The sequence below is a fragment of the Micropterus salmoides genome, unplaced genomic scaffold (genome assembly GCF_014851395.1).
Source record: "Micropterus salmoides isolate LMB-PRFRI ecotype aquatic unplaced genomic scaffold, ASM1485139v1 Ms_hic_scaffold_21, whole genome shotgun sequence".
Lineage (NCBI taxonomy): Eukaryota > Metazoa > Chordata > Actinopteri > Centrarchiformes > Centrarchidae > Micropterus > Micropterus salmoides.
Window position 1 is genome coordinate 27,453,653 of NW_024041262.1, and position 24,485 is coordinate 27,478,137.

At 40.8% G+C, this 24,485-nt stretch overlaps 1 protein-coding gene across 1 annotated transcript; it reads right to left on the reverse strand.

The window, feature by feature from the left end:
* Nucleotides 1-1,900: 1,900 nt before the first annotated feature.
* LOC119915880 (arginase-1-like) lies at nt 1,901-23,177 on the reverse strand. The gene is made up of 8 exons (XM_038735677.1): nt 23,014-23,177; nt 22,852-22,924; nt 10,334-10,508; nt 7,962-8,121; nt 7,778-7,872; nt 7,193-7,297; nt 3,269-3,405; nt 1,901-2,346 (listed from the first exon to the last, which is right to left on the reverse strand). Exons 1-8 carry the CDS (start codon nt 23,146-23,148, stop codon nt 2,183-2,185), a joined length of 1,044 nt encoding a protein of 347 aa, XP_038591605.1. The 5' UTR covers nt 23,149-23,177; the 3' UTR covers nt 1,901-2,182.
* Between the last annotated feature and the right edge of the window lie 1,308 nt (nt 23,178-24,485).

Here is a 24,485-nt window from a genome sequence, read left to right on the forward strand (position 1 = left end):
AGTGATAATGATGGCAAGTTTGTCACACAAAGCTTTAGCAAAGATTATAACAAGTTTAATTTTGGACCTCTCTCTTATTTTGCTGCAGGCTGTTGAAGGTAATTTATAATGCTGTTTAATTTTTACTCACCGTTATACCATTTTACTGCTTTACTGTCATTATTTCAATTTATTCTTTACTTGTTTAATAAAAAGACTGACTTGATTCCAAATCAATGAAGAAACCTCCTACTGATCCTTTGCTGGCCCCGGAGATTCCTCCTTTACTTATAACTCACTGTTATACTATTTTAATGATAAATTTATTGTCATAAACACCTACTAGTTAATTTATTCAAGTTTTATTACTTAATAAAGTCTTTAAATCAATGAAAAACCTCCAATTATCAGTCAAAAACACACAACGGAAGGATGTATGCACCCAAATTATTGAAGTTAGTTGGTAAAGATTGAGTGAAGCAAAAAAGTCTAAACATGTATCTGGTTCTACAGCTGTTTCTAAGGTTCCTGAGTTTAGAGATAAGTTGGTGCCAGTTGAGGGCAGGTCTTAGTGAATTTTGTCTCTAATAGCTAGAATTTTATCATTAAAGAAGCTCATGAAGTCGTAACTACTGAGAGCTATGGGAATACTTGGCTCAATAGAGCTGTGACTCTGTCAGCCTGGCTACAGTGCTGAAAAGAAACCTGGGGTTGTTCCTATTTTCCTCTATTAATGACGAGTAGTACGCTGCTCTGGCATTACGGAGGGCCTTCCTATAAGTTTAACAGAATCTCGGGTTGTGCTCCGCGAAACGAGAAGCTTTATGAATTAATATTTTCTGAATATTAAAATTCATAATTTGGTTTTAATTCTCATAAGTTTATTAAAACATAACTATACATGCTACAATAGATACTTAAGGAATAATCATAGTGTATTGGATGCCTGAGCTATTGGAGAAGGCAGATCATGTGTAGCGCCCTCATTTCAAAGCAAGTGCTTTGGGTTTTCTCCATGTCCTTCAGAAAAGACACAGGCAGGCAACAATAGTAGGCTCGGCAGCCAGATCGTTTAAAGTGATCTCATCAATACCGTGATGTAGATTAATAATGGAAAATAATTGTATTAAAGAGAGCTCAATTAGAGATAACCAACAAGCAAAGTGCATTCCCTAGAAATAACCATGCAACACAGAGGCTGTTTCAGACCCGATACACAAGAAGAGAAGATCTCTGCCCTGCACACACTTTACAATATTAAAACACAAGCAAACTTGTACTTTGAGTAGTTTATTATAAATACTTTTACACTTTTACTGGAGTAGGTTTGTCATTTTGTACTTTTATTTCAAGTGATTTTTATGGGGATAACTGGACTTTACCCACCACAGGCCGGCGCTGACATGAGTGAATATTAGACAGCAGAGATAAGGACAAGCGTCACAGCCAGTCAGTGATGTGTTTAGATTGATGATTTATTTAAATTGAAGTCTCAGGCCTCAGCAACAGTGATTGCTTTACTCAAGAAGAGCTAGATCGTTGTTTCTAGTTTTGAAATGTATTTTAGTGGCTCATTTAATGATGAACTGCAAAAATTCTCAAGAATGCAGGAATAAAAGTCTCTAAAGACACAGAGCCCCCAACAAATGCTTTGTCCAGAGCGTGGCCTGACCAGGGACACAGGTCCAGCCCTGACCTCTGCATCCTGTTTGGCTTGAAAAGATTAAAACATTGATGTAATTTGTTTAAAAGTTTGAGCTCAGACAAGTCATCAATCAACAGAATACTATTATCAAGCAAAAAATGACAAACATTTGCAAGATGTGACCGTTTAAATGTGAGGATTTGCTGCTTCTTTCTATTTTATATAACTGTAACTGAATATCTTTGGGTTTTGGACAAAATGAGCAATCAGAGGACGTCAAATTTGGAATATTTTATTGGAATATTTAAAAAAGAAGACGTAATTGATACAGTAGATGAATCAAGAAATGACATAAAAAGTGCTTTTTGTTTCACAGGGAGTTTCTTTGGTTTAAAGTTTCACTGATCAGAAGCTTTGGTAAACAAGTGCATTATGTTCTGACATCTCGTAATCTGGCTGTTGAAGTTTAAAATTTGGAAGTTTAATCATCTCTGAGGTGCTTAAGTATGAATCTGATCGTCGGTTCAGTTCCTGCTGGTGATCAGAGACCTTTAGGTATCAAGGCCGGGGCAGCTGGTAATCCTGCGGGTGGTTTCCCTCACGTAGGCGTCCGAAACATCCGAGCAGCAGGTCCACCGCCGTGCTGACTGTAGACTGGACGTCCTCTTTGGACTGACCCCTCAGAGGATTCACCTCCACCATGTCCACAGCCGACAGAAGGCCTGCAGGACAAGCACAGCAGTGAGGCTACCTTTAAAATACTTAAAAAGTAAGGGCACTAAGGGCCACCTGAAAGTCGGCACCAAGCTCCAAACCAAAGTTTGTGTTTTGATGCATTTGGTTTGGTTTTACACTGTAATTATGCAAACGCACTAAAGAACTTCACATGCTTGCGTCCTGTTGTGATCATTTATGTGGGCTGCGTCTTGGCTTGTAAACGGACGTGTGTCTGTCTTGTCAGTAGCTTTGACAAGAATGTCAAGTGTGACATATGTTGTACTTTGTACTTCATGGACTGGATCCAAACCTACTAAATCGGTTTACTGTTGAACTGAAACACTACTGCACCTCAATTGAACCTTTTCTGGAAGAACTGAATTTCAATGTAAGATGTAAGTGATAAATCATTTGCATTTGTGTTGTTTTAACGCATCAATAAAACCTAAAAGATCCTGCCGCACAGGTTCAAGTTCAAACTTGCTAAATAAATGTCCTTGCTGCCGGCAGGAAAGGAGGAGTCTGTTTTTTAGATGAGCAGTCGTGGCTTATTTATAATTGAGTCCTTATTTCAGAGCATTTCTCCCTGCATTTTATATTTCCAGCTGATCTTCCTGTAAATGGTCTTAGTCCAAACCATGCAAAAACTGCTTTCGGGTTGGTTTGATCCGGGCCGAGGCTCCAGACCACGTCCAGGGAAGGTTTCACACTTGTAATTTTGGTTCAGATCAAACTGAAAAGTCTGGTCCAAGCTGTATCTATATATATATACAGCTTTAGAGCTTCTGGCAGGTGGAGTTTGCTTCTTGTGGACCGAGCCAGTCTAGCTGTTTAGATGTTCAGCTAACCAGCTGTAGCCTCAGATTTACTGTATAGCCGTGACAAAATATTGTCTGGCTCCATGTTTGTTGGTATTTTGAGTCGTACCTGTCTGACAGAGGTGTTCAGTGATGTAGACGCCCTCTCTGTAGGTGAGTCCTCCCACCACAGGTGTCCCGGTCGCCGGGGTAACAGAGGGGTCGATGGCGTCGATGTCGTAGCTCAGGTGGATCGGTTTCTTCACACTGTGAAAATTAGATTATTAGAATTTATTTTTACAGTGCAGACATGTGCTCAACAAAGGGAAGCAAGCTTAAAATAATCATTGTGGTAGTTTCCTCTGCTTCATAGTTTAAATCCATGCTGTGGTTGGACTTCGGACCCTGAGGGAGCTCACACATCCCGACAACACACAGACATCGTGAATACTGATTCAGGGGATATTTTAGTGTCGGTAGAAGTGAACCGATCTCTAGTAGTGGTCACAGGTCAGTAGTGGTCACAGGTCTATAGTGGTCTACAGGTCTGTAGTGTTCCACAGGTCAATAGTGGTCTACAGGTCTGTAGTGTTCTACAGGTCAGTAGTGGTCTACAGGTCTATAGTGGTCTACAGGTCTGTAGTGGTCACAGGTCTGTAGTGTTCTACAGGTCAGTAGTGGTCTACAGGTCTGTAGTGGTCACAGGTCAGTAGTGGTCTACAGGTCTGTAGTGGTCACAGGTCTGTATTGGTCTACAGGTCAGTAGTGGTCACAGGTCAGTAGTGGTCTACAGGTCTGTAGTGGTCACAGGTCTGTAGTGGTCTACAGGTCTGTAGTGGTCACAGGTCAGTAGTGGTCTACAGGTCAGTAGTGGTCACAGGTCAGTAGTGGTCTACAGGTCTGTAGTGGTCACAGGTCTGTAGTGTTCTACAGGTCTGTAGTGGTCACAGGTCAGTAGTGGTCTACATGTCTGTAGTGGTCACAGGTCAGTAGTGTTCTACAGGTCTGTAGTGTTCACAGGTCAGTAGTGGTCACAGGTCAGTAGTGTTCACAGGTCTGTAGTGGTCTACAGGTCTGTAGTGGTCTACAGGTCTGTAGTGGTCACAGGTCTGTAGTGTTCACAGGTCAGTAGTGGTCACAGGTCAGTAGTGTTCACAGGTCAGTAGTGGTCTACAGGTCTGTAGTGGTCACAGGTCTGTAGTGGTCACAGGTCTATAGTGGTCTACAGGTCTGTAGTGTTCTACAGGTCAATAGTGGTCTACAGGTCTGTAGTGTTCTACAGGTCAGTAGTGGTCTACAGGTCTATAGTGGTCTACAGGTCTGTAGTGGTCACAGGTCTGTAGTGTTCTACAGGTCAGTAGTGGTCTACAGGTCAGTAGTGGTCACAGGTCAGTGGAGGTCACAGGTCAGTAGTGGTCTACAGGTCAGTAGTGGTCACAGGTCTGTAGTGGTCTACAGGTCTGTAGTGGTCACAGGTCTGTAGTGTTCTACAGGTCTGTAGTGGTCTACAGGTCAGTAGTGGTCTACAGGTCTGTAGTGGTCACAGGTCTGTAGTGTTCTACAAGTCTCTAGTGGTCTACAGGTCAGTAGTGGTCACAGGTCAGTAGTGGTCTACAGGTCTGTAGTGGTCACAGGTCTGTGGTGGTCTACAGGTCAGTAGTGGTCTACAGGTCTGTAGTGGTCTACAGGTCTCTAGTGGTCTACAGGTCAGTAGTGGTCACAGGTCAGTAGTGGTCTACAGGTCTGTAGTGGTCACAGGTCAGTAGTGGTCACAGGTCAGTAGTGGTCTACAGGTCAGTAGTGTTCACAGGTCTGTAGTGGTCTACAGGTCAGTAGTGGTGACAGGTCAGTAGTGTTCTACAGGTCTGTAGTGGTCACAGGTCAGTGGTGGTCTACAGGTCTGTAGTGGTCACAGGTCTGTAGTGGTCAACAGGTCTGTGGTGGTCACTACAGGTCTGTAGTGGTCACAGGTCTGTAGTGGTCTACAGGTCTGTAGTGGTCAACAGGTCAGTAGTGGTCACAGGTCAGTAGTGGTCTACAGGTCAGTAGTGGTCACAGGTCTGTAGTGGTCAACAGGTCTATAGTGGTCTACAGGTCTGTAGTGGTCACAGGTCTGTAGTGGTCAACAGGTCTGTGGTGGTCACTACAGGTCTGTAGTGGTCACAGGTCAGTAGTGGTCTACAGGTCTGTAGTGGTCTACAGGTCAGTGGTGGTCACTACAGGTCTGTAGTGGTCTACAGGTCAGTAGTGGTCACAGGTCAGTAGTGTTCTACAGGTCTGTAGTGTTCTACAGGTCTGTAGTGGTCTACAGGTCAGTAGTGGTCTACAGGTCTGTAGTGGTCTACAGGTCAGTAGTGGTGACAGGTCAGTAGTGTTCTACAGGTCTGTAGTGGTCACAGGTCAGTGGTGGTCTACAGGTCTGTAGTGGTCACAGGTCTGTAGTGGTCAACAGGTCTGTGGTGGTCACTACAGGTCTGTAGTGGTCACAGGTCTGTAGTGGTCTACAGGTCTGTAGTGGTCAACAGGTCAGTAGTGGTCACAGGTCAGTAGTGGTCTACAGGTCAGTAGTGGTCACAGGTCTGTAGTGGTCAACAGGTCTATAGTGGTCTACAGGTCTGTAGTGGTCACAGGTCTGTAGTGGTCAACAGGTCTGTGGTGGTCACTACAGGTCTGTAGTGGTCACAGGTCAGTAGTGGTCTACAGGTCTGTAGTGGTCTACAGGTCAGTGGTGGTCACTACAGGTCTGTAGTGGTCTACAGGTCAGTAGTGGTCACAGGTCAGTAGTGTTCTACAGGTCTGTAGTGTTCTACAGGTCTGTAGTGGTCTACAGGTCAGTAGTGGTCTACAGGTCTGTAGTGGTCACAGGTCAGTAGTGGTCTACAGGTCAGTAGTGGTCCACAGGTCTGTAGTGGTCACAGGTCTGTAGTGGTCACTACAGGTCTGTAGTGGTCACAGGTCAGTAGTGGTCTACAGGTCAATAGTGGTCCACAGGTCAGTAGTGGTCTACAGGTCTGTAGTGGTCTACAGGTCAGTAGTGTTCTACAGGTCTGTAGTGGTCTACAGGTCTGTAGTGGTCTACAGGTCAGTAGTGGTCACAGGTCAGTAGTGGTCTACAGGTCAGTAGTGGTCTACAGGTCAATAGTGGTCTACAGGTCAGTAGTGGTCACAGTTCAGTAGTGTTCTACAGGTCTGTAGTGGTCTACAGGTCAGTAGTGGTCTACAGGTCTGTAGTGGTCACAGGTCAGTAGTGGTCTACAGCTCTGTAGTGGTCTACAGGTCTGTAGTGGTCACAGGTCTGTAGTGGTCACTACAGGTCTGTAGTGGTCACAGGTCAGTAGTGGTCTACAGGTCAATAGTGGTCCACAGGTCAGTAGTGGTCTACAGGTCTGTAGTGGTCTACAGGTCAGTAGTGTTCTACAGGTCTGTAGTGGTCTACAGGTCTGTAGTGGTCTACAGGTCAGTAGTGGTCACAGGTCAGTAGTGGTCTACAGGTCAGTAGTGGTCTACAGGTCAATAGTGGTCTACAGGTCAGTAGTGGTCACAGTTCAGTAGTGGTCTACAGGTCTGTAGTGGTCTACAGGTCAGTAGTGGTCTACAGGTCTGTAGTGGTCTACAGGTCAGTAGTGGTCTACAGGTCAGTAGTGGTCTACAGGTCAATAGTGGTCTACAGGTCAGTAGTGGTCACAGTTCAGTAGTGGTCACAGTTCAGTAGTGGTCTACAGGTCTGTAGTGGTCTACAGGTCAGTAGTGGTCTACAGGTCTGTAGTGGTCTACAGGTCAGTAGTGGTCACAGGTCAGTAGTGGTCACAGGTCAGTAGTGGTCTACAGGTCTGTAGTGGTCTACAATCCACAGTGCAGGAACATTTATTAGTGTAATTAAATAGCATTCTTTGAACCTGCAGATTGTGCCCAAACCTTCCTAAACTAATTATTTATCTCACTTCTGACTAATTTCATTGAAAATCATCTGCAGCTCCTTTGGTGTTGTTAGGATGTAGCAAGGTGGCTCCTGAGAGTGCTAATAGGTGATTGTTATGCAGGAGGTGGAGCTCACCTGGCAGAGAGGTAGTCACATGTCTCCTCCATGACTCTGGCCACACCGAGATGATCCACGTCCGACATGGAAAACACCTTCACACCCAGCAGCTTCAGGATGTAACTGGGGAAACAAAAGAATGACTCTTTTAATTCCTCACTTATTATGTTCTACAAAAATGTCCAATACCTGTTGGTTTGGACCAAATACCTGCAGAGCTGATGCCATTCCCATCAGTGTTTGCTGCTAATGTTAGCATGCTAACACGCTAAACTATGATGGGGAACAGGGTAAATATTGCAGATTAGCACTGTTACTGTGAGCATGTTAGCATTTAGCTGAACGCCTTGCTGTGACTGCATACAGCCTGACAGAGCAGCTGCAGACTCTTCCACCATCCAGTCTGTGGATGCAGAGTCGTCTCAGTGGAAAGACTAGGACGCATTAAGATCAGAATATCCTGGTTCCACAGTAGTATTGAATATTAAATCTTGAGACAGGAAAAGACGTTAATCTTCTCTAAACAGTTAAATGAACTCGTTTAAATGTGGATCTTCTCTGTCTTTCCCGTCTAAGTGACTCCAGATCAGCTCAGAAACCTACTGCTCCCCGGGATCCACGTCTCTCAATCCGATGTAGACGAGATCTTTGGCCGAGACACACGGCTTGATCCAGGAGAAGTTTGGCAAGACGGGAACCTGGTGAGGAAGGAACAACATTCAGCACCCGGTCTGCGTGATGAGAAGATACGCTCTGAAACAAACACGCATCTCGTCTCAGGACTGACCTCTGAGTGCAGCTCGTGGAGGAGGTAGGACATGGGCTGCCCGTGGATGTTTCCGGTGGACGAGGTCAGCGGCGTGTTGATGTCGGCGTGGGCGTCGACCCACACGACGCTCAGCTCCCCGACCGCCGCCGCGTGACCGTGGATCGAACCAATCGCCAGACTGATGGACACATGACGAACCACAGGGAGTGAGAGCTCAATATCCATATATTAAATGTTTTAATTTCAGTAGCACTTCACATCATAAAATAATAATAACATGTTTGACTTCCACGTGATTTTGAAGCTTTACGCTCATAGCAGCCGATAATACTGTGAAAAACCTGTTAGTACCTATTAATTACCCTTTAATGTCACTATATTACCAAATATTGCACTGATTTAACCTATTTATTGCTACAAGGTTACCAAATTGTTTCCAAAATATTACTAAATCGTTTTTCTCAGTACTCCCCTTTGTTTCCGGCCCCTTGTCACCCTGTTACATACATTTCAATATACACATTGTTAATACCAAGCTATGACCTGCTTATTACTTTGGTAAATAAATGGTATTACTATTTATTATCAAACTAATATAACACCTTAACTTATTTTTGTGCAGGTTCACAGGGTTGTTGATGTGAAAAGACCAATTAAATGTATCCACAGTTCACGAAGTGACTGACTGAAGTTTAAATGAAAGAGTTCATTACAGGCAATCTTTTAGTTTTAAACTTCACTGGCATACATGATTAAAATGTCTTCATAAAGCCCTGAAACTGAGAAATAAGATGTTTGTTTCCTGCAGTTCAGGTGATTTTTCAGCTGTAACCTTTGTGACTTAAATGTTCTCAGAGAATATGAACAGCAAGCAGCCTTTTGTCCCGACCATGTAAATCTTCTGTATTTTGTTGTCTGTACACGTGCGCTCTAAATAAAACCAACCAGAGAACTTCAGTATTGAAAGGTCCAGTGACCCCCCACGGATCGATCACTCGGTTTGATCTGGACTGTGTCCTGCAGGTGGATGATTGACAGACTGCTGTTCTTGGACACAAACCAAAGCCAACAATCTACGTCTTTAAATATTTACCACAGTAAAACTGAGATTCAGAGTGTTGGTATCAGCAGCATGTAAAAGATAACACACAGACTCTTAGTCAGTAACAGACCTGTTAGTGCAATACTCTCTACTCTTAATACATTCCACCTCAACACTACCTGGACTCATCATTATTATTATTTGTCTTTACACTTCTGGAAGCGCATCACCTTCAAGCACTGCCGTTAGACCCGAGTGTAACACATCCTGCCCATCAACAACTCAGACGTAGAAAAGTTCCCTCTGGTACCAAAACGTCCAGCACTGCTCCACCTCATCTTTCAGACCTGAACCTTCGGTTCGAGAATACTTTCTGTATTTTTAAACCTGAGCTCTATTTTCATGGACTCCCTGCAGTACATGCTGCAGCGGCTGTAACGTATTCCTTCAGGGTGATTGCGCCCCTCAAAATGGCGTCCACAACAAGCATTTCTTTTTGCCCTGACAGGCTCAGACTGTTACACCAAGTGTCTGACGACATCCCAGAAAGGATCCCTGAGAGGGACCCCAGTGGCCCCCTTTGTTTTTACATTTACATTTACTCATTTAGCAGACGCTTTTATCCAAAGCGACTTACAACATCCAAGCATCAACAGAGCATCAAATACAACAACAGGAAACTGAAGTCTCGCTCTGAAATCTCGTGAGAGGCGAGTTGTTGCAGGAAGACGAAGGTGCGAACACGAGTCAGAGCTGGAGAGAGAAGTTTGTCACGTTGGAATATTGTTAGGAATTAAAGTCTTGCTGCTCCTCAAAGGACACAACAAACTCCTCTCCCTCGTTTTCACCATGTGTTCCTGCAGCAACTTGCACGGATTCCAAAACCTTTTATACCTTCTTGTCATTTTAACACCAACATATTTAAAAAGAGGGCCCCTGTTTAGAAAAACCAAAAATTATCCTTTAAACCAACGTCAATTAAACATTCGGTCTCCTGTCTAAACAAGCAGCTGGGTCACTTTTCCATTAGCAAAAGATGTTACAACATCATTTACACTTTCAATGCACGGATTCCAAACCTTTTATACCTTCTTGTCATTTTAACACCAACATATTTAAAAAGAGGGCCCCTGTTTAGAAAAACCAAAAATTATCCTTTAAACCAACGTCAATTAAACATTCGGTCTCCTGTCTAAACAAGCAGCTGGGTCACTTTTCCATTAGCAAAAGATGTTACAACATCATTTACACTTTCAATGCAATTCTAGTCTAAACTACATGCTGACGAACTGACTTCCCACCAGGTGTTTTAGTAGGTAGTGTCTCCAGAGGGAGCTGTGAGACTCACCTGTGGTCTCCTCCCAGCATCACCGACGTGTGTCCGTCCCGCTTCACCGCCTGCACCGCCGCTGACAGCCTCTGGTTGGCGCTGCCCACCGCCCGCGCACGTTTCACCCGACCCACCGGCTCGTCGTCCGCCACTTCCTCAAACTTAAGGTTCCCATAATCCTTCACTGCACAGCCTGCAGACACAAACACAAACGCTCTCAGTAGAAACCTCAGAGGCGAGAGGAGCTGCTCACTAGATTCAGTTTAACAACCTGAAAAGGCTTCATTACAGGCAGATTTCTCTCTGAGTGAACATTAACAGCTGGCAGATCATTGCTGCTGCTGCTGCTGCTGCTGCTGCTGCTGCTGCTGCTGCTGCTGCTGCTCTGTGTGCAAATCTTTTCATTTTGCAATGCAAAGTAAACAGGTGAGCGCAGACAGAGCGGCCTGCTGCTGGTGAAATGAGTGACTTGTGAAACATCGACACATACTGCAGAATCAAACAGGTTATTTAAGTTTTAGTTTCGTCTGTTTCATCTGCAGCAAGTTACTCGTTAACTGAGTGTCCTTGTAGCTACATCAGCTGGTAATCCTCAGAAGTCAGCCAAAGTCGGAGGCTGCATTAACAAACGTTTTGAACATTTTCCTGAACAACTTTTGGGACGACTTTCAGAGATTCTTTACTGGAACCAGCTGCCTAATAATACTGACAAAATAGTTCTGCATTAATTTACATGCAGAGCAAGTTTTACTGTTTGATACTAATATGCATTATTTTAATTTAATCCTTTCTATGCCTTTTAGTCTACGGTTTACCAGTTACAGTGTGAGCTTCCGTGGGCGCTGACACTGTTGTGTGACGCTGCCACTCCTGAAGTCGAGGTTCATATTTTTTCTCTGAGTTCACAAGTAGGAAATCCAACTTCAGGTGGCGTCTAGTTGGAAATTTCCCCCAGTGTCCTGCATAAGAACTGAACGTCTGTCCAACCACCTGTTACTGTAGGAGGAGTTCGGATCCATTTCAATCACCAGTAACTGTTTTGTTTTTCTACATTAAAATCTCATTTTACTGCCAGTATAGACGGAGACCACCCTCAAACATTTCATAAGAAAAACAAGGTATTCATTCAGGTTGTAATTTCAAGAGTTTGCTTATTTATGAATATATTAACATCCAAGCACCTCTCGTCAGTCCTGGACAGCCTCTCGTTCTCAGCTGTTAGGTGTTAAAGTTCAAATGTTTTTGTAAAGGAGTCCATGTTGAAGTCAATTATGGGATTATTATGGGATTAATTGTTGTGGGTTTATTTAACGTGGTATCGGAATCGACTACTAAATTTCTGGTATCAGGACATCCTGACGTCACTGTTCACACGGCCACTAGAGGTCCTCGTCAGGTAAGAGTGTCGCTTCAGACAGGTGGAGAAACATGATGACATCATGTGTTAATGTTCTTCAGACAGTTTTTGGATGAAGTTTTAAGTTTCCTCTCAGGTACTTATTAATGTTCAGGTGGACTGAAACCCCAGGGAAAGAAAAGCCTGCAAGTGGAAGATGACTTTGCAGAGCTGACCTGTGCTTCGTCCTGTAATCTAATGATTTACATGTGGAGTCCCCACATGTGGCTGTGTAAACAGACTCATGTCCCCACAACAGCAGCAACACCCGCCTGCTGCTGCAGGATCAAGGTCGCACACACACACACACACACACAGACACACACACACAAACACACACTGACACACACACACACACAGACACACACACACACACAGACACACACACACACACATACACGCGTACCTATCCAACAGTGCACCGTCGGAGTAAACTGCCAAGTGTGGACCTGTGTTTCCAGTCCTTTTGAAGTAAAATAAATATAATACAAAATTTACTTTTACTGTCTTTTAACATAATATTACTGCAAATTTGCTTTTTTTTTGCTTTTTAAAGAAATTGCCAAGAGGGACTTAGATCCTTAAACGATAGCTACCTATCCAAGAGGGGACCTCCATTGTTATGCAGTGGAAGTGTCTGTGCTCATTCTCACCTAATGACTGTTTTTACCTTCAAAGACTTTCTTTGTTTCTTTCAAAAATGGATAATTTAACTTTAATGTGAGCGATGTGTAAACATTTCACCATGATCCAAACTTTAATCACTTAAACTGAAAATAAATAAACTTTAATTCAGAAGTAACTTTGCTGCATGCATTGATATCAAGCACTACAGTATTACCAACAAAAATTAGGTTTCAAATACCGTTGAAATAATAATAAAATGTCTTATTACACTAGTGCACTTATTTTAATTTTCTCTTAGGGGAATTCATATTCTTCTGTGTGGGATGGTCATTTTTATGACCTGTGTGGAATGGTGATGTATGCATTTTAAAGAGTTTTTGTATTTGCTCTTAATAACTGAATCTTAGACTGGTTTTGAATCACACATCCACTACACTCTGTTAAGGCTATTTAGATATCTTTAGGGGGTTCATTTTAAAGTCATTTATGAATGTAATGAGTTCAGACAACAGATAATGAGTTATCCTTTTTCTAATAAGGATAATTTGACATTCAAACTATAGCATGTATGACAAACGAAAGCAAAAACAATAATACATATAAATATAATCTCAACTAAGCAGTCTGTTGACACATGATTTGATAATATGCTTTTGTAACAAAACTTAAAGGCTCAGCAATAGTAGATTTCCTAACTAGTATTAAGCTTCAGACTGTAAGATAAAAGGCTACCCAAATAAATTGATGTCCTGATGAGTTTTCATCAGGAATGCATGGTATTTTCATGTTTGCATTAGGCCTACAGAAAAAAGGTCCACACTTGTATGGCATTTAATGACATGAATCCACTGTTGGTTGCTACATAACGACACATGTCCCCTCTTAGATAGCATGGAGCAACAGTCACACTCCAACATCCAGCATCAATAATTATTCTGCATGATTTGTTGTGTTTTTGTAATGAAATATAAAGTCTCAGCTTTAATGGATGGCTTAAGCATTTTCAATCTTGACACTGTATTATAATGAAGGGCTGCCCACAAGTTAGGGGAGTCATAAGTAAAACTTTACCAACTTAAACCTTCAAGAGCCTGAAGTTTGATCCTCCACCTGAGAAGCTGCTGTCCTTTGCTAAGAAATGTGTAACCCACATTACCCATGAGAAAAAGACTATTACCGATGACAAGTTGATCCCTTGGTGAAGTGTGGAATGAAAATGCTGGTTTAGTTACAGACTAGCAAGCTTAGATGTACGTGTGTACTTTATGGACAAGCCCTAATATAAAGGGCTACCCAAATTAATTCATGAAGCATTAATGTCCCGATGAGTTTTCATCAGGAATGCACAATATTTACTGGTCCGCATTGCCTACAGAAAAAAAGGTCCACACTTGTATGGCATTAAATGACAGGAATCCACTGTTGGTTGCTACATAACGACACATGTCCCCTCTTAGATAGTATGGAGCAACAGTCACACTCCAACATCAAGAGCCTGAAGTTTGATCCTCCACCTGAGAAGCTGCTGTCCTTTGCTAAGAAATGTGTAACCCACATTACCCATGAGAAAAAGACTATTACAGATAACACATTAAATGACAGGATTTAGCCCCCCAATTTTCCCAGTATATTGACCAATTATGACAATCACAGGGTTTCAATCAATTTTGCAATGTACATGTATCTTTAATCTATATGTAACGGAATGCATTTTGTTTTGTTGTTTTGCATTACAAAAATGTCCACTGTTGGCTGGTACATAATGACACAAGTTCCCTCTTAGATAGCATGGATTGACACTCACACTCCAGCATGAATAAATAAAAAAGAAATTGATAATTTCTAAGAGAAACTTATAATTTAAACTAAATATAATCTGTAGTTACTTGGGGTTTGAAGAGACACTAAGTTTACAAGACTAGGCGAGACACAATATTGGGTGCAAGTGTGAAATGTTGAAAATGTTAAGTAGTTCAAGTTCAAAGGCCTAACGATCATCATTGGTCGCAAGAAACCCTCCCCCACACTGCAGACAATCAGACACAGATTCTCACTGCAGACAATCAGAAACACGTTCACACCCCTCACCTGCTCCAGGTCACCTCTCAGAGACAGCACTCACACTTACATTTCTCCAGGGTTTTGTATTCAGCTTAACTCTGCATTGGATGCTAATTCATAACACAGTTTCCTACAACCACAAAAAGAAAACGGTACAAATATATGTAGACATATGTTTAGTAAAACTGCCCAAACACCAAATTCTAATAAAAATCTGATGATGGTACAGCCAAAGAGAAAAAATAAATACAGGAGAGAGGACACATGCTCATAAACTGAAAGTTTCTTGCTCTCTTCTCTCTTAACTTTGACCTTCAATTTACTGTATACTGCACTATAATGGCCACTCTACATTTTGGCTTTCAACAATACGCTTAAAAGAAATGTATGCCAGTTTGTATAGCATATTTACAATATTGGTAAGCCTGAGAGAAGTTCTCACCACTGTTAAATTATAGTATCCCTGACACAAGTGGCATGTAACACAAAATAAATTAAACACTCAATAAACACAATTAAGGCAAATAAAACAGAAGCCTTTTAACTACATAGCCTAAATACCTATGGTAGAAGCACAAAAAGCAAGGACAAATGACCAAATCATCAAAATCTGAGCAAGACAATAAGGCATTATGTTGGTTCTGAGACAGGCTGTAGGTAACTCAACCACTACACTTAATGTACGTAGAAGTTTAAATTCATCAGAAGCGAGTGACCTAGAATTTGAATGACTATGAATGCCTGGTTGACATTCATTGTAAGCCTTACATATTAAATGATTGATTATCATTTCAATTCTTTGTCCACAGGAGCCAGACATTCTAAAACTAAGACCTTAATCACCTAATTTGGTATTTAAATTCCATCTCTGTGACTTTCCCACTGCTTGTAAACCTTTTCAGTGACTTTAAGCATTGTTGATCATGTGTCAGACCAATCAGAGAGACCATCAGTCTTCCTTCTTTTGAGATAGATTTCAATCCTAATACACTATATGGACAAAGGTGCTACCCCTGTCCTAATAAATTTGGTAGGGGCTGTGTTTTCATGGGTTGTTAAGGGAAATCTTGCCTATGGATTTAGAATGGGATATCATAAAAGTAATGCGTAGGTGTTGCTGTATTTTTGTCCATACTAGTGTAATAAATTAACTCCATATTATACACAATCGCTTTAAAATTCATTTGGTGATATTTTAAAAGTTATTCAACCCCATTTTTTGGGGGGTGTACTAAATCGCACATATGTATGGTTATTATGCTAATTCTTAGTAGATGTTTTCTGGTGTAAAACACCTTATTTAGCTACTTTTTGTGATTAGCTTGTAACATAGGGTACAATTTTCAACAAAAGTGGAGTATTGTACATCCGCTCTTTACAGTTTCAAAATATCTCCCACAAGACTCCAGAGAAGTTGCATTACTAAAGGCCAAGTCACTGGTTTGCGATCTTGACGCCCTAACGACCATCGTCAGCAACAACAACCATCCCCCACGCTGCACACAATGGAGGACAATGACTGAAACTTCACAACCCTCACCCAAGATGACTTCTCAGAGACAGCTCTCAACATTTCAACCTTAAAACATTTGTGAATCACATAGGCTCTAGCCACTTAAATGTAGTGGATTCTTTTAAATCTACATCATTAACTGAAGACATGTGTAACTCTTTCTAAAAAATCCATAACAATACCTTCAAGCAGTATGTCTGACATGTCTACCACAGTAAACAAAAGTAAATCAAACCTATATCTAATTGCCAGAGAACATTTGCATTACTATGCCAGCAGTAGTTAGCATTTGATGTCTTATCCTAAGAACCAATCACTGTCCAGATAGCTAGTCAGGATTGTGTATATATTCTGGGCTCCTCAGAGAAGGTGCATGGCAGTCTTTGGTGTCTTGTGGAAGTGTTGACAAGTATGCAGTTTTTTGAAGGATCGTTTACCAGTCATCCATTTATCTATCTGTCTATCTTAACAGTATGTAGACATATTTCACCTGTGGTGTTCTTTTGAAAAACTTTTTCATCTATCCATCCTGAAGACCAAAGCGAGAGGTAAGTTGAACATTTTTACCAATACCCCTTGTATGTTTTCATCAAGGATGTTTGTAACTAAACTATCAAATTTAAATATAAACATGTACATATATATATAGTATTGTATAACATAGTATATTCTGACTGTATCATTTTTACACCTATGTAGAATGTTACTTGTATATTGTATATAGGGTGTATATAGTATGAATATTATTTATACTAATACATAGAATTTTAACTGATTCTACTTTTATTGTATTTTATTCCTTACATTCCTATATACACATATGTACACAGAAAAAGTACTGATAGCTTATATTGTTTTACAAAGTCACCCAAGTTATCATGCTGTTCTTCTCATTGTATAAACAATAATCTTAAATGAACTTGTTATAAGTCAAGACACCATATGATGTATAATATATTGTCAAACATTTCATTGGAAAATGAGACCCAGAAGGGTTTTTCCTAAAAAGGAAGCCTTGCAACTTCACTGCATCTGAGTAAGAAAAAGCCAAATTTCAGAAAGGATTCATCGACAAGGAGAAAGGTATTAGATCAGAACATAAGATTCTCTGTTCAATACTGTATTTAACTACAACTTTCTTGGTTGCTAATGAATTATAAGGAAATGGAGCATTGTTAAGTGTGTGCATAGTATTATACACTATATGTAGTTATATGTTGCCATGTAAGGTGAAACCTGAAAATGGTTTAAAGGCATAGCTTGATTTTGTGTTCAGATATGAGAACAATATTGATCTTGTCATACAACTCTCAGCAAGTCAGTCAAGCTAAGCAGGCAACAATTAAAATAAGAAATACCCACTGCCATCATACATAGTGTACAAATTTGATGTGTATTATATAAATGTAGATACAAATCCAAACCCTTAGGGTGACATTGCATAAGATCCTCATCGAGTGTTAGAACTGCTGAGATAGTGTTGGTCGTTCATGGAATTTGATGACAGGCAGACTGACAAATAATTCATTTATTCAGTATTTATCAGGTTTTGGAAAAATCACCACCAAAAACACTGAGCCAGGAGAATTCTTGCAGGAATATATTTGAAGACACATCACTGACTCCAAAGAAGGGGCCCGGTTCTGAGAGTACTCCTTGTTATGGTACTAAAGAAGTCCTCAACGATTACACAGTGGCATTAAAGTACTGTAAAACAAATGTCTGGGTTTGATAACAAACCGATTCTCTATTCCCTCAACAGCCCAGGACCTCCACATCCAGCATCTTCACCACCAAGATTGTCTGAGACCAGCCACCCGGACAGCTGCTGCAAGAATCTGTTAGCATCCTCAAATAATTTCTGCACAAACTGTCAGGAACCATCTCAGGGAATCTCATCTGCATGCTCGTCATCCTCTTTGGGTTCTCGATCTGACTGCAGTTTGCCATCATAACCGACTTTAGTGGGCAAATGCTCACATACGATGGCGTCTGGCACTTTGGAGAGGTGTTCTCTTCATGGATAAATCCCAGTTTTCACTGTGCAGAGCAGATGACGTGTGTATGACGTCGTGTGGGTGAGCGGTTTGTTGATGTCCTAGTTGTGGATCGAGTGGCCCAATCTGGCGGTGGGGTTATGGTATGGGCAGGCGTGTTTTATGGACAACAAACACAGGTGCATTTTATTGATGGCATTTTGAATGCATAGAGATACCGTGACGAGATCCAGAGGCCCATTGTTGTGCCATTCATCCACGACCATCACCTCATGTTGCAGCATGATAATGCACGGCCCTATGTTGCAAGGATTACAATTCCTGGAAGCTGAAAACATCCCATTTCTTGCATGGCCAGCATACTCACCGGACATGTCACCCATTGAGCATGTTTAGGATGCTCTAGATCTGCGTATACAACAGCGCGTTCTAGGTCTTGCTAATATCCAGCAACTTTGCGCAGCCATTGAAGAGTGGATGAACATTCCACAGGCCACAATCAACAATCTGATCAACTCTATATACAGGAGATGTGTTGCACTGCGTGACGCAAATGGTGGTCACAACAGATACTGACTGGTTTCCAGACTCCCCCCGGACACCCCCAATACAGGGAAACTGCACATTTTTGAGTGGCCTTTTATTGTGGCCAGCCTAAGGTACACTTGTGCAATACCCATGCTGTCTGATCAACATCTTGATATGCCACACCTGGGAGGTGGATGGATTATCTCTTGTGTTATGAATAGCCATCCAACGTTGTGATGGTTCTGAGATGAGCTATAGGTAACTCATCACTATTTCAATGGCTATTAAAATCACTAACACACAAACTGTACATGCTAAAGAAAGAAGTTGAAAATACTGAGATGTAAAAATCTATAAAGACAAATACCTGCCAAATATCAGTGTGAACTTAATGCAGCACTGGTTGTGTGTTCTCCACTTGATGCAAACTCTAAGTTCCATTGTTACGATGCTGCACCATTTGACAGCCATCAAATATGCTTCTCTATTCGCCAACAAATGTTTAACCCCACATTTCAACAAGCTACAATGAGAACATTGCTGGTGACACTTTTCTAAAAAACAAAAACAACAACACTACAGTTTATATATTTGGTTTAGATTATAATTTTTTCTTAAGAATTGGCTATTTTGCTTATTTCATATTATTTGTAAAGTGTGTCTGAATGTCTCTGTGGACCTTTCTCTAAGGCTAAGAACAAATGTACTGCTGAAGCCTTCTGTATGAGTTTTTAGAAAGATTTTAAATTTTTCAGAGACAGGCTTCATTTAGCACCTTAAATACCACATCATAAAACCTAAACACGCACATATGAACTTGTTCATTTGTAGCTAAACTAATCTTTTCAACATTTCACACTTTAGTTTCGACATGATGTGATTTCAACTGTACAAAAGTAGCTAACTAGCTTTGTAATACTTGATCACCAAGGGAAGGAGTTTGCCTCTGGATTTCATGTCGTCTCACCTTCAGGATTAAACTTCAGGCTCTTGAAGGTTTCAGTTACAGTTGCAGATGCTATAATTACTTTACTAAATAATTTTTAGTCAAATAGGCAGAATGTTGCAGTCAACTTGATAGTCTAACGTGAGCTGCAAAACGTCACCATGATGTCTCATCAGTAGCTTTTCTCTGGCTGCACAAAGTTGGGACCACCTTTTGCCTGATCATTGGTCTTAGCTTACAGTAAGCTCACACAGTCTACCAGAGGTAGATTGCGTCTGACTTGACAACGCTGTTTTTATACCCCGCCCCTGCAGTCGCCTGCAGCTCACTTAGACTATCAATTCGGTGAAAGTCAGCCACAGTCATCTCGGACACACCTACTGACTACCAGTTATGCACAGCGTGCTAACTTTGACAGCTGTATTCTAAAATTAACATAGCTATCCTTATTAGCTAGGCTCCTTACATGCTTGCTGATAACTTTTTTGAAGGTGGGTCTCCGACATTGACAACGTTGTGTTGGATAGATTTGTGCAGCGGTGTTTAGGAAACTAACTATTCAATTGACAGACAGGTCTTTTGTCAGTGTTTGCGAGCAACAACTTCCTAAATATAGATTTAGGACACATACAAACACTGGTCATGTATCACGATAATTAACAGCATTAAATCCATTGATTGCAGCTGACCTTTGTATTCATTTTGTTTTTACTTTCACTTTTTTTGTGCTTTTAAAATACTCATTCTGCTGTCTACTGGGTAGTCTATCATTTTAGTAGTCTGAAGCTTGAAACAATTTAGGAATTTCACTAAAACTTAGCCTTTGTATTTTGTTGAAAATAACTTCAATAAAAACTCAGGCTTTATATTTTCTTACAATAACAGATTATACCAAATAAAAAAAACTCTGTAGTTAAGTTAGTTTCTTCTCATAAGTATGATTAAATTTGCTTATTTATATTTTCACACAAGTTGGAGTGTGATTATCGCTCCATGCTATCTAAGAGGGAACTTGTGTCATCATGTACAAGAGAACAGTGGACTCCTGTCGTTCCACACAGTACAAGTGTGGTCCCTTTTTCTGTAATTCAAATCAATAAATAAAATGCATTTCTGTAAGTGTAGACTAAGCACATAGATATAATGACAAAATGTATTGACATTCAGTGGTTGTAAAAACTGGTCAGTTTAGTGTTTTAGGACTGAACAAGTTTAAAGCTGTAGTCAAAGTCTGATGTGAAATACTTTTTAACAATTAATTAAAACTGAATAGAAAGTATCTTACCTCTAATCATTTAATTTATAATTCAACTCTGGTTGTTTTTCTATTTTTGTTCCTTTTTTTTGGAATCTAAAATCCTTTTTACTCTCCTGCTCTCTGTGTAGCCCTTTATTTTAATACAATGTTGATCTTAAAACACAAGACATCCACTAAAACTCAGCCTTTATATTTTGTTTTAAAAGAATGTATAGAAAATAAAGAGACTATTTAGTTAGTTTATTTTGTCTCAAAAGTATGATTAAATTTGCTTATTTATTATTTTCACACAAGTTGGAGTGTGATTATCGCTCCATGCTATCTAAGAGGGAACTTGTGTCATCATGTACAAGAGAACAGTGGACTCCTGTCGTTCCACACAGTACAAGTGTGGTCCCTTTTTCTGTAATGCAAATCAATAAATGAAATGCATATTTAAGTGTAGACTAAGCACACAAATATAATGAAAAAAAAAATGTATTGATGTCCAGTGCTTGTGAAAGCTGGTCAGGTTAGTATTTTGGGACAGAATAAGTTTAAAGCTCTAGATGTCAAATGTATTTATATAATGAATTAAAACCATAAAAGTATCTTTATACTGACCATTTTATTTCTAATTCTACCCTGGTTGTTTTTCTATTATTGTTCCCTTTTTTAGAATCTAAAATCGTTTTACTCTCCAGGCCTTCAGTGTAGCCCTTTATTTTAATACATGTTGATCTTAAAACACAAGACATGGACTAAAACTCAGCCTGTATATTTTGTTAGAAAAAATTAAGAAATCGTGTTTCAAGAGACAGCTTTCTTTACTGAGTAGCTTGTATAATAGCCCCTCTACAGTCTGATAGACTCCCTGGGGCTGCAAGCCATTCACTCTATAGGGGAGTGTTAAGAACGACGTGTGTGAATGAGTCGTTCAAATCTCTGCTTGATCCACTAGAGGCACTGCTGAGTATGGACTTAAACACTCACAAACTTGCAGGTCCCCTCTTGACAATAGTTAAAAAAAATTACCAGATGGTTTTAGACATGATTTTAGCATGATTTAAAGCATGTCCAACAGGGGACCTAAAAAATGTCCCCTGTTCACTTTTAAGTCCCCTCTTAGTGTGTGTGTAACGACGTCGAGGTCCACTGTTAGATAGGTTGGTAAGTGCACACAGACACAGACACGCACACAGACACACCCACACAGACACACAGACACACAGACACACACACACACAGACACACACACACACACACAGACACACAGACACACACACACACACACACAGACACACAGACACACACACACACACACACACACAGACACACACACACACAGACACACACACACACACACACACACACACAGACACACACACACACACGCACGTCAGTCTCCTCAGATTAACGTCATGTCGCAGCACTGATTGCTAATAAAGTTGAGTGAAGACATCGACACTGTGAACAATTAAATATTTTTACACATTTTTATAATTTAAAAGTTTATTTTTTAAAACTGTTTTCTTACAGATAAATAACAGGAACGATAAACAAACAGTCTGTTTTCATTTTAAAATGAAATGTTATTCATTTAAATGTAATAACATTTATGTGTTTGTGTACTTTTACTGCTGATACTTTAAATACAAGCTCATAATACATGTGTACTTTTACTGCTGATACTTTAAATACAAGCTCATAATACATGTGTACTTTTACTAAAGATATTTTAACTACATGAAGTAGAAAATACTTGTGTACTTTCACTGCTGATACTTTAAATACAAGCTCATAATACATGTGTACTTTTACTGCTGATACTTTAAATACAAGCTCATAATACATGTGTACTTTTACTAAAGATATTTTAACTACATGAAGTAGAAAATACTTGTGTACTTTCACTGCTGATACTTTAAATACAAGCTCATAATACATGATGATCCCTGAGGGGAAATCAAATCTTTTTGTCGCAGTTGCTCATCAACAGAAATTTAAAAGTAGGAAGATAAATAAATATATAAAGAGTATCAATATAAAAATGATATGTACAATATTTACATTATTAAATAATATAATGTTAAATGCAGTATTTGCACTCTGCAGTACTGGTAAGCGACTTTTACTGCTGATACTTTAACTAGCCTACATGAAGCTGAGAATACTTGTGTACTTTTTACTTCAGAGTAAATGCAGCGGCTGTAACAGAGTATTTTACTCACCTTGCTCCTGCAGTTTGTGCAGCAGCCCCGCAGCTCGGATCTGGTCCGGTCCTCCCTCCACTCCGCCTCGAGGCTGCAGAAGAAGAAGTACAGCTGTGACGGCAGCGCGCGCACACACACACACACAAACACACACAGGTGAACCGCGTCTCGTGCCCTCACCTGTCCCTTGGAGAAAGGGGCCCCGATGATCCCCACGGACCTCTCCTGGTGATTATGATGATAATGATGATGATGATGCTGAAGGCTCCGCCTGGAAAGCGTCGCGAGCTGCCGCAGCGTCCTCGCGCTCATCATGCTGACTGATCCGCAGACTCACCGTCACCGACAGGCGGCTGCTTTAAACTACCCGGTGACGTCACCGAGCTGACGGTGGGGGCGGCCGGGAGAGGAGGTGATTGTCATTTCGAAACCAAAACAATGTGCACAAATACTCGATTACAATTCAAAACCCTACTTAGCAGAAGTGTTACACAAGGAAACAGATGCATACGGGAATAAAGTAATAATGAAACTCAGAAAGAATAAATATAGAAAGAGGATTTTATGAAACCGATCACATGACCTCTGAGCTGAACATTACAACATCCAAACTAATTAAAATGAAGTTGATTGTTGATTAAGCTCCAGCTGCAGTCATCTCCCTGTTTTCATCTGCATGTTGACGGAGCTGTTGGTGTCTTGGGTGTTTGTCAACAGGTTGGTACTGAAAAAGATCCATTTAAGCTGACCTCAGGACAGTTCTGGTGAGTTTTTAAGAGTGTCACAACAGGCATTGCGGTTGATGAGTCACAGCTGGGGAGGATGTGACCTGCCTGAAAGGTCACCAGTTTCTCGACAGTGTTACACAAGGAAACAGATGCATACGGGAATAAAGTAATAATGAAACTCAGAAAGAATAAATATAGAAAGAGGATTTTATGAAACCGATCACATGACCTCTGAGCTGAACATTACAACATCCAAACTAATTAAAATGCAGTTGATTGTTGATTAAGCTCCAGCTGCAGTCATCTCCCTGTTTTCATCTGCTGTTGATCCAAACTCAACTCGTGCTCCATGTTCACCTGCTCGTCCTGATGAATCCAGTCTGTTTCCACACATTCAGAGGTTGGCTCGTCTAACATGGACTCCCTCTCTCATAGTCAAAGAAAACTGTTAAAGATCCGTAAGGAACAAAGGAGGAGATTTGGAAATCTCACAAGCTACAATATATTGCCAAAAGTGTTGGGACACCTTCCTTTACATGCACATGGAGGTTAATGACATCGCAGGAGTGTGTTCATGGGAATTTTTGACCATTCTTCTAGAAGCTTATTTGTGAGGTCAGGCACTGATGTAGGATGAGAAGGCCTGGCTCACAGTCTGCTCTAATTCATGCCGAAGGAGTTCTATCGGGTTGAGGTCAGCACTCTGTGCAGGCCAGTCAAGTTCTCCACACCAAACTGGCTCATCCGGGTCTTTATGGACCTTTGTTTGTGCACTCAGTCCTGTTGGAACAGGAAGGGGCCGTCCCCAAACTGTTTCCACAAAGTTGGGAGCATGAAACTGTCCTAAATGTCTTGGTCTGCTGAAGCATCAACAGTTCCTTTCACGGCAGGAATAAATGTGTACCTGAGGATGAATTTTGTGCT

What these genes read in the sequence shown, in the direction of transcription:
- LOC119915880 (XM_038735677.1), bottom strand. Translation starts at nt 23,148, where the DNA reads ATGATGAGCGCGAGGACGCTGCGGCAGCTCGCGACGCTTTCCAGGCGG. An exon ending in CCCCTTTCTCCAAGGGACAG is followed by an intron (nt 22,925 to 23,013) that starts GTGAGGGCACGA and finishes CTTCTTCTGCAG; the next exon opens with CCTCGAGGCGGAGTGGAGGG. An exon ending in GCACAAACTGCAGGAGCAAG is followed by an intron (nt 10,509 to 22,851) that starts GTGAGTAAAATA and finishes TTGTGTCTGCAG; the next exon opens with GCTGTGCAGTGAAGGATTAT.